Source organism: Galeopterus variegatus, unplaced genomic scaffold, assembly GCF_000696425.1.
Source record: "Galeopterus variegatus unplaced genomic scaffold, G_variegatus-3.0.2 Scaffold103, whole genome shotgun sequence".
In the NCBI taxonomy this organism is placed as follows: domain Eukaryota; kingdom Metazoa; phylum Chordata; class Mammalia; order Dermoptera; family Cynocephalidae; genus Galeopterus; species Galeopterus variegatus.
In genome coordinates this window covers 679,171-694,343 of record NW_007726214.1, presented here as the reverse complement: position 1 = coordinate 694,343, position 15,173 = coordinate 679,171, and the positions used below count along the sequence as shown (strand labels likewise).

Sequence of the window (15,173 nt, the reverse complement as noted above, 5' to 3'; positions counted from 1 at the left end):
TCTATTTATAGATGTAGTACGTCTTTTTTGTTTTCACCTACCTATAACCTCTACTACATTTGAATATCTCTGTCAGCTTTGTTTTGTGCCTGAAAGCGTCTGCTTCTAACATTTTTTCATAAAGTTTGCCTGCTGTCTACTGTCTTGCCCTCCATTAAGCACCTCAGTGTAATTATGCAATGAATCACAGATACCAGAATAGTTTCTTCAGTGGAGTGTTTTACTCTATATCAGTATTCTCAACCATGGGCCTCCAGAGAATATTTGGCAATGTCTAGAGACATTTTGGTTATCATAACTAGGTCAAAGTGTGGGTACTACTGCATATAGTGGGTAAAGGCCAGGTAGATGCTGCTAAACATCCTACAATACATAAGACAACCCCCAACAACAAAAGATTATCCAGCCCAAAATGTCAATAGTGCTGAGGCTGAGAAAACCCTGCTCCATATGAATAGAGCAGTATAGGTATCTATTAATTTTCTGTTTCCTAAACTGTTCTAAAAGTGAATCAGTCAAGAATTATAATGAATTTTGTCCTAAGATATATTAGAATTTTGTTACCCAGAACGATACTATTAAGTAATAATTTACAGCCTCCATGTATTGGTGCCAGCAATAAAGAATTGATGATAATACTGTAGCACATATTGTCCTACAGATTTCAAGGACATTATTCATTTGAGAGATTGACATATTTATTTATGATTTCTCCCTTTTAATCCCCCTTCTGTCATCATCCTATAGTTGCAGTAAAAATCTTGAACTCACTTGCATTTTAGCTTCTAATATAGATACAACACTACATCTTAAAGAGAAGCTTTTCCTTTCATCAAATTGCTGCAACAGTATTATGTGGGCTTTCTCATCAAGCAAAATTTGAACAGTACTGGGTGAGTTCTGACAAAACGAGAAGTGCAAACCCCAGAAAACAGCCTTTGTGGGACAACAGGGTAGATCATCATCTTTCATTTCCTTATGGAGAGTGGAATTCTCTTTGACTTTTAAAAAGACTATGTCCAGCAACTTAAATAGATGGCATTTCCTCAAAGATTGTAAAAGATAATTTCTTAGAACTTTGTTCTGATTGTGTCATCCACGGCCCTTATTAACAGACTTTCAACGCAGAAGAAAAACATCAGTGGGCAAAGGGGCTTAGAGTTTGGCTTGTTAAGACTGAAGAAAAGTAATATTTAATGGTAGGAGACAAATTTTACTTATTACCAGAAATCTGAGTAGAGCCTATCTTAACAAGATGGTCTTTTGAAGAACTTATCCCACAATATATGAAAGATACTCTGAAATATCTTTTAAAATTATGTGACATTATCATATACCACATCCTAGTGCTTGAGGACTTCTGGTTTTGGTGAGAACAATGACTACTAAAATTAAACTATTAGAAGGGGGAAATTATATATAGCCAGGGAACTTCTTGGAATGAAACACAGATTTTTTTTTTCCCCCAAGAGGATAAATAACTGAAGTAAACAGTATTTTCAGTTGTCTGAATGTTATTGGATATTGGACTGTTGTATAACAAAAACCATGGAACATTATTTAGAAGTAGATGGTTTTAAAAATGTTACGAATACAGGCTGGCTGGTTCCTCAGTTGATTAAGAACACGGTGTTATGATACCAAGGTCAAGGATTCAGATCCTCTTACCAGCCAGCCACCAAAAAATTAAAATATTATGAGGATGGAGTGGCCTTGAAATTCTTCAGACCTTAAGTCTCTTAGCAAATATGGGTTAAAATTGAAATTTTGAAGAAACATTAATTGAAATATCAACAAGTATTATTTTATTTCACCATATCATTACTATTACTAAGGAACAGGTTTAGTGTATTGAATGACAAAGCTATAAATTTGGGTGAAATGTGTTTTAAAGGTTTTCATTTATGACCCAAAGTTGGTTAAATTTTACAAAACGTAATTGAATTTATAGGACCTCTGTTTATCTCTTTGTGAAATATTTTTCTAAAAAATTTTCTAGAGGAGTTGCTTGCTTTTTCTTTTCTGTATGAAGATGACTGTTAAGGGGATCTTAACCCTTGATTTGGTGTTATCAGCACCACACTCTCCCAAGTGAACCACGGGCCAGCCCCAGGAGTGGCTTGCTTTGATGAACTTCAATCTGTGTCCCAAGGAATTCTTTCTCAGTACTTCTGAGGTTTTGTCTGTCAGTGAATAGTGTTGAATCTCATCATTGTCAATCTGGACAAATCAATAATCAGTAGATTTTCCAAGCTATAGAATCGGGATTGTGTGTTTTCTTGTGAAAAGATCAGTGCCACTGTTGGTCTGGCTTTGTAAGTCTTTGTGGTATATATTTATTTTTATGTGTATATATATATATATTTTTGTGTCTATATATTTATATATTTATTATTGTACATTTTACAACCAAAACTAAGAGTTAAAAACATTGTTTCCTGGGCCAGCCTGGTGGCGCACTGCTACAGTGCGCCACTTGGGAGCGTGGTGGCGCTCCCGCCGAGTGTTCGGATCCCACATACAGACCGGTTCCCACTCACTGGCTGAGCGAGGTGCGGGAGCAACACCAAGGGTTGTGATCCCATTGCCAGTCCCGGTCCGGTACGGGGGCGACACTGAGGGTTGCGATCCGTTGCCGGACACGGAAAAAGACAAAAAGGGGGGAAAAAAAACAAAAAAAAACATTGTTTCCTAAAAGTTAACACCAGTCTAGCAAGAGATGCTTCCTGAAAAAGGTGCTTTTGTCTGCCTTTAAGGTACTGACAGTCTTGTTTGGGAGATGACAAATAAGGTTTTTGAGACTGAGTGTTTACCAGTGTGAAAAAATGTCTTTCTTGGAGATTAATTAATTATGGAAATAAAACATTGCCTTAAGCCTTTGCATACTGGAAAAAAAAAAAAGAAAAAAATGTTTTTGGAATGAAACATGGATTTTTTTTTTCACCCAAGAGGATAATAACAAGTAAACAGTATTTCAGTTATTTGGATATTATTGAGTATTAGATTACTGGATAACAATAAAAACCAAACCAGGCAACATTATTTAGAAGTAGATGGTGTTGGGCCGGCCTGTGGCTCACTCGGTAGAGTGCGGTGCTGATAACACCAAGGCCGCGGGTTCGGATCCTATATAGGGATGGCCGGTTTGCTCACTGGCTGAGCGTGGTGCTGACAACACCAAGCCAAGGGTTGAGATCCCCTTACCGGTCATCTTTAAAAAAAAAAAAAAAAATAGAAGTAGATGGTGTGAAAACGTTACAATGATAGAATGTTCAAATAAATTTCTGAAATTTGCACATACTGTCTCCCTCCTGAGAGTAACAGTGTACATTAACTTATTGGAAACAGTCATGGAGGGATGGTAGGGCAGATATCCATTTGCATTTAGAGAAACATTATCACAGATCAAACATTAAGAAATACTGGCTTAAAGTGTTATCTTAAAAATAATTTTGCCTCCTTTCTTTTCCTTCTTTGCCTTATTTAAACTATGCATGATTCTGACATTAAAATCTCCCCCTTCCTGTTGCCTTTTATTGTGTTATGTTGGACTTGTTTCTGGACTGTACTGAAACATTTGAGTCATTTGCTTTCCTTTATATTGACAAATAGATCTGGTGTTTTCTATGACATTTAGCCATTGCTTGTTTGGTCTCGATTCTGTTTGGCCTCTTTTTTTTTTCTTTTTTTGAGACCGGTAAGGGGATCGCAACCCTCTGCCCGGTGTAGTCCGCACCACGCCCAGCCAGTGAGCAAACCGGCCATCCCTATTTAGGAAATCCGAACCCACGGCCTCGGCGCTCCCAGCGCCACACTCTCCCGAGTGAGCCATGGGGCCGTTAGCCTCATATTTTAACATCTGTCTGGTTCTCACCAGAATGAATGAAAATATTCAATTAGCCTATGTTGTTTTTATTGTATGGAAGGGAGTTGTTCTTTTTAACTCGTCTAATCTTTGTTTCTACAGGCCTGTCGTCTTTACTTCAGAGTGTTACTGGGAACCCAGTTCCATCCAGTGAAGCTGCATCCCAGAACACTTCAGCCTCCCCTGCCAACACCACAGTCTCTACCATAAAGGGAAGAAATCTGCCCTCCAATACCCAATCTTTTATTCCCAAAAGCTTCAACTATTCTCCTAATTCATCAACTTCTGAAGTCTCTTCAACTTCAGCCAGCAAGGCCTCAATTGGGCAAAGCCCAGGGCTCCCAAGCACTACTTTTAAACTACCGTCCAACTCTGTGGGGTTTATTGGTACCCACAGTAGCTCTGCTGCCCCAACTACTGAAGTTGCCATGTGCCAATCTTCAGAGATCTCCAAGACAAAGCTGGAATCAGAGTCTACCTCCCCAAGCCTGGAAATGAAGATTCACAACTTCTTAAAAGGTAATCCTGGTTTCAGTGGCTTAAACTTAAACATCCCAATCCTGAGCAGTTTGGGGTCCAGTGCCCCCTCTGAGAGCCATCCCTCAGACTTCCAGCGTGGCCCTACTAGCACATCAATTGACAACATTGATGGAACCCCTGTACGGGATGAACGGAGTGGGACACCCACCCAGGATGAGATGATGGACAAACCCACATCCAGCAGTGTAGATACTATGTCCCTGCTTTCTAAGATCATTAGCCCTGGTTCCTCAACACCCAGCAGTACAAGATCACCACCCCCTGGGAGAGATGAAAGCTACCCCCGGGAGCTCACCAATTCTGTATCTACATATCGACCCTTTGGCCTGGACAGTGAATCTCCCTATAAGCAGCCTTCTGATGGAATGGAAAGACCATCTTCCCTAATGGACTCTTCACAGGAAAAGTTCTATCCAGATACTTCTTTCCAAGAAGATGAGGATTACCGTGATTTTGAATATTCAGGGCCTCCACCCTCTGCCATGATGAACCTAGAGAAGAAACCAGCCAAATCTATCCTGAAATCAAGCAAGCTTTCTGATACCACTGAGTACCAGCCAATCTTATCCAGTTATAGCCACAGAGCCCAAGAATTTGGGGTAAAGTCTTCCTTCCCTCCATCTGTAAGGGCCCTCCTGGATGCTAGTGAGAACTGTGACCATCTTTCATCCTCCCCTGGGCTATTTGGTGCCTTCAGCCTAAGAGGGAATGAACCTGGGTCTGACCGGTCACCATCACCGAGTAAGAATGATTCATTTTTCACCCCTGACTCCAACCACAATAGCTTGTCTCAATCTACTACTGGGCATCTCAGTTTGCCACAGAAGCAGTACCCAGACTCTCCTCACCCAGTCCCACATCGTTCCCTTTTCTCTCCGCAGAATACCCTTGCCGCTCCCACGGGCCACCCTCCCACAACAGGCGTGGAGAAAGTCCTGGCCTCCACCATTTCCACCACATCGACGATTGAGTTTAAGAATATGCTTAAAAATGCCTCTCGCAAGCCCTCAGATGATAAGCATTTTGGCCAGGCCCCCAGCAAGGGCACTTCAAGTGATGGTGTCAGTCTCTCAAACCTCACGCAGCCCAGCTTGACCACCACTGATCAGCAGCAACAAGAAGAGCACTACCGCATAGAAACCCGTGTCTCCTCCTCCTGCCTAGACTTGCCTGATAGCACAGAAGAAAAAGGGGCCCCTATAGAAACATTGGGTTATCATAATGCATCCAATAGGAGGATGTCAGGGGAGCCAATACAGACCGTAGAGTCCATCCGAGTTCCTGGGAAGGGAAATAGAGGACATGGGCGTGAGGCTTCACGGGTGGGTTGGTTTGATCTGAGCACATCAGGCAGCTCTTTTGACAATGGCCCCTCAAGTGCCTCTGATTTGGCATCCCTTGGGGGTGGGGGCAGCGGAGGCCTCACTGGCTTTAAAACAGCATCATACAAAGAACGGGCACCCCAATTTCAGGAGAGTGTCGGCAGCTTTCGTTCCAACAGTTTCAACTCAACATTTGAGCATCATCTCCCCCCATCCCCCTTGGAACATGGGACACCCTTCCAGAGAGAGCCAGTGGGGCCATCATCTGTCCCACCTGCCCCTCCTAAGGATCATGGTGGTATCTTCTCTCGAGATGTACCCACTCATCTGCCCTCTGTGGATCTTTCGAACCCCTTCACAAAGGAGGCAGCTCTGGCCCATGCTGCCCCACCCCCTCCTCCTGGAGAGCACAGCGGAGTCCCTTTCCCTACCCCACCCCCTCCTCCACCCCCTGGGGAACACAGCAGCAGTGGTGGGAGTGGTGTCCCCTTTTCTACTCCACCCCCTCCTCCCCCCCCTGTTGACCACTCTGGGGTTGTACCCTTCCCAACCCCACCGTTGGCGGAGCATGGAGTGGCAGGGGCTGTGGCAGTATTTCCCAAGGACCATAGTTCCCTCCTTCAGGGGACCCTGGCTGAGCATTTTGGGGTGCTCCCAGGACCCAGGGACCATGGGGGTCCCACCCAACGGGACCTCAACGGCCCTGGCCTTAGCCGTGTACGTGAGAGCCTGAGCCTACCTGCCCATTCTCTGGAGCACCTGGGCCCAGCCCATGGAGGAGGAGGTGGGGGAGGCAGCAACAGCAGCAGCGGGCCCCCCTTGGGTCCCTCACACAGAGACACTATCAACCGGAGTGGTCTGATGTTACGGAGTCCCCGGCCAGACTTTCGGCCTAGGGAACCTTTTCTCAGCAGAGACCCGTTTCACAGTTTAAAGAGACCCAGGCCACCTTTTGCTAGGGGCCCTCCGTTCTTTGCACCAAAACGCCCATTCTTCCCTCCCAGGTACTAATGGAAACCAAGGGAAAGGCATTTTGGACAGTCTAGAGAGCATTGGATGTAGGAGTTTGGTTTATTGTTGTTGTTTTTATTTGTTTTCCCTCAGTTTTTTTTTTTTTTTTTTAATGACAAGGGGCCTCTCTTCCAAATTAAAAAGATGTATATGCTTACATTTCACTATTCAGTTCAGTCCTCCCTCCCATTGCACTTACCTATCTTCCCCAAGTTGTTTGTATTTTTTAAAAAAAGAAAGAAAAAAAACCCCAAAGCTTCTTAATTTGACTGGGGGCTTAGGGAGTGGGGAGGAAAACAATCTCTATTTTACTCCGTCTATTGAGTATTATTACATTTGAAATAAAACTTCCATCAGTACAGATAATAACGTGCAATGTTGGGATGTTATTTTGGGCTTGGCTTATGAAGTAGTCAGTGGAAAGATTCCTGTCCCCTTCTCTCTCCAGCTAAGTGACTGCTTTAACCAGTTTGGCTCCCTTCCCTGTATGCTCTGTGCCTTGCTGACAGCCAACAGATGTTGCAAGGGAGGAAATGTGGGAGACATTGGACCTGTAGGGTTTGTTATGTTTTGTTTTTAAAGGCATGCTGAAGTTGTGTTTATCATCCTCCTAAAATCTTTTTTTTTTTTTCTTTTTTTTAATTGGCCTCTTCCTCCAAAGTACTATCAGGCAGTAACTTTGAGAAGATACAAACCTCATTCTATCCTAGTAAAATATTTTCTCTTTATCCTTGGGATGAAAGAGAAGGGGCTGGATATAATTTCAGGGTTGATAGAAGGAGTGACTACAATGTGTGAAGTTAGGAAAGGAACTATTAATGGTGTGATGTGACCTGCCTACCCATTGTAAACGAGAGAGGAAACGTTTTTAAGGTAGTTTCACACATCTTGCACCAAGCTCTTGCCTTCTGCTTTTCTTTCTTGACTGTTTTTCCTTCTTCAGTTTCCACTTTTACTTCGGCCAGAAAGAAAGTCACTACAATTGACAGTTGATACAAAAGATAACTGAAATATCATCCCTGCTTTTTTTTTTAATATAAGAAGCAGACATTAATTTTACCATGGTGCCTCCCTAATGTAAATGATATTCATTGGTGGTTTTCAGCAAAGGTTAACTATTAGAGAATGGAAAGTATTTGTCTTTGTCTTCCTTTCCCCCTTGCCTCAGTCCTGTGTTCACCCCTTCTTGGTATTTCCAAGGAAGAGACTCAATAGCATCTTTCTTTATATTATGCCTCTTCAGATATGTCTTAGAGACACATTACTATACATACCTTTACAGAGAAACAGAAGGACCTGATGAATCCAAATTTACCCCGTTCTACAGGTAGCATTAGCTCCACCTCCCACCCCCAATAGGAAATAAAGAATGTTTCTGCCCTTTAATCATTGTACATGAAGAAATGCTTTCTGTCTCCCTAGACTGAAAAGCTAATTTGTATTTCTACAACCAGTATTCAGGAAAAAGACAATCACTGTAATTCGAGTGTTTACATCTTTACATCTAGGAACATTGAAAAGCAAATGTTGCTTTACTATTTTTTTTTAGTGTTTTACCCCAACGTACACACTGATAATCTGATGAGTTAAAACAGTGCGTGTTGAGTTTCTGAGGGAATCCTAGCAATTTTAATATATTTTCTCCCAAGTTATTATAGAACTAACTATAGAAAGTATGGGAGTTGCTTTGGATTTCTCCAGTGGAATATTAAAGATGGGGGAGCATGGGCAGTGTAGTGATAGATGATTCTTTGTCTCAGAATAAACTTGCTTTTCAGAGATAGAGCAGCTTAAATCAAGCATGCACCATAGCTTGGGGGGTTTTGTGTAATTTATTACATGTTATTTATTTGGGCTCACCATGTGTTCTGTGGTTAGGGTGCTGCAAGTCATTAATCTTCCTAATGCGTATCTGGTCTTAAGTCAACTATCCTTTCTTTGACCCTCTTAAGCCTCTGCCCTGTAGCTGTCCCCACAAAAATGCATGATACCATGACCTTGTGCATGGGATGGGATATGTAGTATAGCAAAGTAAAGAAAGTATAGTTATGTTGAGTCCTAAGACATTTGTTTAGAGAAAAGTATAAATGAGAGAGAATGGAGGTATGGGGTGGGGAAATTGTTTGACTTTGAAATCTGAAATAGACTTTTTTTTTTTCCCGCAGAAATTAAGTGGGATGTTTTTCATTCTAGAATAAAAGAATGTGAATTCTTTCTGCTGCTCTTGTTTAAGCTAAAAGTAGTGTTTACTTGAAAAGGCTATTTGATTTTATCTGAAAATGTGGGGCTATCAGGAAAGTGGCTTCCTGAATGTTGGGGCAGGGTAATTGTCCTCAAAAGCATGCTGGCTAATACATGAAAGGAAGACTTTGTTGTACAGATGGACTTGTAAGGGTTGGTTTTTTGTGAGGTATTGTTGTTTTGTTTTTTAAGCCACAAAATCCTCAGTGTGTTTCATGATGGAAGTGAGGGTTTGTATGAGACTGTCAGCTATTTTAAGAAAATTTGTCTACAGCAGTAAATGAGGACAACAATGTATATATGTGATATAGGGAAACAAAAAAGACAATTCTGGTATTCATAACATGGAACAAAGGGGGTTTTATTCTTTCTTTGTCTGTGATTTAAAACTCCGTGACCATGCTCTGACTTTTGTATTTCAATCTGAGTTTAAAAAAATAAACAGGATATTTTTTAAAAAAAGCATAACATAGTGTGTCTTGGCAAGGACATGATTCATTTGAAAGCAGAATATGAGTTACTAAGGTCCTTGGTGTTCACTGTGAAATCACAGACAGAGAATTGGTAGAGGTTGTGAATACACTAGTACCATTTAAAGTTTGGTGATACAGTATCATAAATAGGGTCCTTAAGTATTTTTTTGTAAGAGTTTACTCTTCAGTCAGCTTAGATGAGAGCTCTCTCCCTGCTCCCCTCTACCTTCCCAAAAGTTGAGAGTAAGTAGAATTTGGTTTGATTCCAGGGTGGGTAAAATGAGCAGACAATAGTACTTTTATCCTTTCCGATAACAGGAATACAATGTTTGTCATATATATGGTACAGCAAACCTATCTAGATAATGTGAATATGCTAAACTTCCTAATTGCAGAATATTCACTATCAATCCTGAAGTTAACAGTTCATGCAGAATTAAGCTTCAGCTGTTACTGTTTTGAAGCCGCTGTAAATTACTGCTTCCCTCCACCTCCTCTCCCCCTTTTTTTTAATGGGTGGGGGTGCTTGTTAAGATTAAAATTAGATATGTTGGATTGATATTCTCACGTGTTCAGTGTGGAAAACAAAACAAGTACATGCTTTAGAGGCAACAATGAAATCCTTTTGAAATGTGTATTAATATCATTTAATAAAATAACTAGTTGTAAAGGTTTGACATTTTTCTTTGAGATGGGGCTTTGACTGAGGGCCCCTGGATTCTCTGGTGAGTGCAAATAGGAGGGAACTTCTCCAGGAGCTGAAACTGCTACGTTGTGGAGCAGGCCTGTGGTTGGAAAACGTGAATTTTCTCCAGCAGTGATCCGACATGACTGTCCAGGGCTGAAGTTGAAACCAACTACAGATGCAGAAAGAAAAGCCTGGATATATCTCTGAAGATAACAATTGTGTTGGCTTTTGGTCAAAGGGTACGTGTGGGAGGGAGAGAATGGTGCATGTGCCTGCACATTTCTGAGGCACATGCAAAGTTACCATGGACCATCCATCTCGTCCCTCGTGATTACTTGCAATTTTCCGCTCTTCCAGCCATTCCTTTTTTTTTTTTAACCTTTTTCCCCAATATTTTGTTTTGCAGTTTAATAAAGTATGGTTTTCTTTGTTGTGTGGTTGACTTTCCCCTTCACCTTGGTCTTGTCCAGCTATCCCTTTTGAATTCTGCACTTAATGTCACTGAAGGCAATCTTAGCCTCTAAGATCTTCATGGTCTTTGGGTTTTCTATTTGATCTTTTGTATAATTGAATTTTGAAAGGGATGATGGGTGGGGGCGAGAGCAAGATGTTCAGGGAGTGGCTGGAGATGAAGTAAGATATATTGTATGGATAATTATTTGTGTGTCTTCAAAAAGTTGTGCAATTGTGAGTCAAGAAGCATTTTTAAAGCATAGAATGGGGGGTGGGGGGCGTGTGGAATAGGGATCATTTTGGCCAATTCTTTCCCCACATTTACTCTTACTCCATATTAGCAATCTTTTGTGCAGAAGCTGCACTTAACCCTTCTCGCTTACCCATCCCTTTTTTCATACTCAGTAAGGCTTAAAAAATGGAATGTTGGCTTTAAGGGGTAAAGAGAAGTAGTCACCGCATCTGGGTCAGGCTTGGGTCACTGGCAGGGTAGAAGGCTCTGAATAACAGCCTTGATGATGTGAAGCTACGTATATGTGTCACCAGACACTTCAGAAATAGCCTAGGAACACGCCCAGCAAGTAGGGTGTACCACCGTACTAGTAGCTTCTGGAATCTGGCTCACTACTTCTTCCTTGTCCTCTCTTGGCACCTTGACTTGCCCACCTGATTCCTAGCTCTACACCTAAAGAAGCAACAGCTTTTAAACTTAGTCATTGACCTTTCTGGACGTGTTATAGAAAATCCATAATTTCCTCCCTCTAAAATGTTTTTAGGGCCGGCCTGTGGCTCACTCGGGAGAGTGTGGTGCTGATAACACCAAGGCCATGGGTTCGGATCCATATAGGGATGGCTGATTAGCTCACTGGGTGAGTGTGGTGCTGACAACACCAAGTCAAGGGTTAAGATCCCCTTACCGGTCATCTTTTTAAAAAAATAAAATGTTTTATTTAAGTCAAATCTTGTATAGCAAGGATGAGTTACCCCCTCATGTATGTACACATAGTAACACAAACACCATCAGAATGGGTTTTGGGGTATTGGGGTGTTTCCCATACTTGTTTATGAATGAGTAACTGTATGGACAAGTCCGGCCAGTTGCTGTTCACAATTGCTGAGTGATAACTCATTGAGGTTGCATAGACAAGGCTACGAGAGAGACACCAGTGAGAGAGATCGGCTCTTATGTAAACATTCTGTTCTCCCCACAGAAGTAAAGAGAAGCACATAGGCTGTAAAGGAAAGGAGCAAGTGCGATGTAAAACTAAATACCAAAGTTACTTCAGACTAACCGCTGGGGTAGAAAGGAGAAAGTTTTTTTTAGCTTAGTTACCAGTTTGAGGGGAGGGGGATAAGGCAGAGATCATTGAAATGATAGAACTTGATTATTGCTGTTACCTTATTCTTTTTTTTTTTTTCTTTGTTCTCACCTAGCCAAGGGTCAAAAGTTGAGAATGCAGATGTGGGTGGAGGGGCTAGTGAGCTCTGCAGTGCCAACTGAAAACACAAATACAGGCTGCAGTTTTTTGTGTCTGACTCAAAAGGGTGTTGGCTAATTGAGCCCACCCTGGACCTGTTCAGGTTCATAGCCAATTAGATGTTCCAGCTACTTTACTTCCTCATCCCCATTGTACCCCCTTATTTTTAAGAATTACTTAAGTCCTTTGCCACATAATTTGTGGGAAAGAGGAAATAAAATGGACTTGAAACTTATTACGTTTTTCTTGGAGTGAGTGGAAGAAAGAGTTGGATGGCATCCAGTCCTTCTGATAGGCCCCCCACCCTCACCCCGCTAGGAATCCTTTGTACATACATGAGACAACACTTAAGGCAGCCAGTCATTGCCAAGGGCAGTAGTGATTAGTAAAGGATTAATTGGAAATCTTGATTACTGAGAAGTAGACCTTGGTTGTATATTTCCTTCTGTAGATGTACCTAGGCCCTCCTTTTAGAGTACTTTGTTCTTTCCTTTGTTTTTTAATTTAGCATCTAACCTAAGTTGACACATCCTTGCACTAGCTCCTGTGCTTGGGAGATTTCCCTATTTTTCTCCTGGCTTTGGCCTGACACCAGGATTAAGAAGTGGGGGTAGGGGTGTCTGCTATTTCTCTTCTACACACTCGAGATGTTTTGGGGAAGGAAAATCTTAAGAGATTTAGATGAGTCCAAGGCTTTGTTTTTAGAGCCAAAGCTCTATCCCCATACCCCTGGGAGGAAGCCTTCCTCTCTTTATTCATTCAGTAAATTAGGCTGGACTTTCTCTCCCATTGTGGCATCTCAAAGCAGTTACAGTTTGGCCTCATTCTAGATCTTCCACATATTATTAAGGAAAAAAATTATTTTAATAAACCTAACCTCTACCACCTGCTGTGCCTTTAGCCACTTAGCTACTTCTTTGGGCCTCAAAAGCATTTGGTGGCAATGACATAAAACTTTCTATATATATTTTACCTTATTCCTCCTTTTTTACTATTTATTTTTTTAGAAAGATGACCAGTAAGGGGATCTTAACCCTTAACTTGGTGTTGTCAGTACCAGGCTCATCCCTAGTGAGCTAACCAGCCGGCCCTTTTCTTTTCTTTTTTTCTTTTTTTTTACTATTTTTATATATCTTTTCTATTCCTGGTGCAGAGAAATGGGAAATTTGCTTCTAAGAGCTAAGATAGATTTGGAGGTATGTGCTAATCCTGACGACAAGTGGAAAATGTATTTTACCTTCAATGCAGAGTATTCTGACATGTAGTTTAAAGCTATAAAAACAATACCTCAGCCAAGGCTTTAGCCAACTGGAGATGTGTACTCTAAAAGTGGAGTAAAGCTGAGGATTCCCTTTTCCCTACACTTTGGTGGAAATCTAGCAAATAATTTTCTTTCACACTTCTCTTTCCCCGACGTTAGTCTGGTAGAGAAAAGTCAGAAGACATCTCTTTTCTTGGCTTTTTATTGAACCATCTCTTCACCCTATATTAAAGGCCTCCTTGGACACAAGTATCTGAATCCTGTTCATTAATTCTGGAAAGAAAAGGGAGCTGTGCTACCAAACATGATACATTATGACTAATCTGATCCCTGAGGCATCACGGCATAGCATAAACAACACAGGCTTTGGATTGTGATAGACTGGGGCTCAACTTCTCTGAGGATTATTTTCCATGTTTTGAAGGGAGCATAAGAATAGATATTACTCAACAGGATTCTAGAAATTAAATGAGATAGTGAAGGCATAGCACTTGGCACATAGTAGGTGTTCAGTGATATCCTGGCTAGAGAGACTTTAGGGATAGATGTTTTCTTGGCCAACTAACGGGTTAAAATTCCCTGAGGCTGAGGCATATACTAGTCACAGGTCAGAAGAACCAGTAATTGGCCTTAGCTAGCTTGTGCTTGCTTGCTTGCTTGCTTGCTTGCTTGCTTGCTTGCTTGCTTCGGGGGGTGGGATGAAATAACTCTTGACATTCCTTCCTCCACTGCAATACAAGTTATATAAGTGATGGTGTGGTAGTTGATGGATCAGCATCCCCTCAGTATCCAGCTCAGTGTATTTCACACAGTCAGCAGTCAGTAAATGTTTGAGGGATGAGTATAGGAAGCTGCACCTCAGGGTAGCCAACTTATTCTACCATCCTTCTAACAAAGGACAAGGTCGAATAACTAAAACTGTCAGTATCTGTATCCTTTGAAGCTTCAAACCAATGCAGTGATTGGTACATACTTAATTCGATAATTATTTATTAAGCACCTATCATTTTGTTGCCTGCAATATAACACTCCCTTGCCCCTTGTGATGCAGAGCTGTGAGAAAAGTCCTGTGTATCGTCACCCTTTGTGAATGCCATTTTAAAATTGTTACCCCACCACACACACACAAAGTAATCTTCCTCTCCCACAGTCTTGTCTCTTTTCTCTTTGTATTTCAGGGTATCTAACATACCAGAAGATGGAGCCAAGATCCAGAGTGATGCCTATGACTCAGACCAACTGCCCTCCCCAGACAGAACCTCCAGCCAGATTAAACAGCTTTCTCTGACAGCTCTTCCTCCACAACCCTTGATTTCATCACCATTGAAACTTGAGAACCAACTGTAACCATCCCACCCCCAGGTGAGGGGACTAATGGGAATTACTGACAGACTCACAGCGGCCTCCAAGTCCATTTCCATTCATACTCTATTACAAATCTGACCGTGTTTCCATTTTTACTGTGTAAAATTAATCAAATGTACCTAGTCCTATGTCCTAGATGTAGGAGGAAGAGGGAAGAGAAAAAGTAAAGGAAAGGATTTATGGAGGAGAGCAGAGAGCCTTTTTGAGGTGATGGGGGAGAATATTGGGAGTAAACTCTATTACTAAAGCATAGTGTGGTGGAAGAGGATAAGATTTGGATTCAGAAGTCAGCATTGGCGGGCCTGCCCGGTGGCGCACTGGAGAGTGCGGTGCTCCCGCCGAGGGTTCGGATCCCATGTGGAGACCGGTTCCCGCTCGCTGGCTGAGCGCGGTGCGGGCGCGACACCGAGGGTTGCGATCCCGTTACCGGTCAGTAAAAAAAAGACAAAAAGGAAAAAAAAAAAAAAAAAAAAAGT

The 15,173-nt window shown here is 41.8% G+C and overlaps 1 protein-coding gene across 1 annotated transcript in view; it reads left to right on the top strand.

Annotated features, from left to right (window-relative positions):
* Positions 1-8,508, top strand: part of RPRD2 (regulation of nuclear pre-mRNA domain containing 2) — a 97,527-nt gene extending 89,019 nt beyond the window's left edge. Inside the window, exon 10 of the mRNA XM_008584894.1 lies at positions 3,968-8,508. Within this exon, the coding sequence (XP_008583116.1) occupies positions 3,968-6,738 (2,771 nt within the window). The 3' untranslated portion in view covers positions 6,739-8,508. The remainder of the gene's footprint in view (positions 1-3,967) is intronic.
* Positions 8,509-15,173: the final 6,665 nt, after the last annotated feature.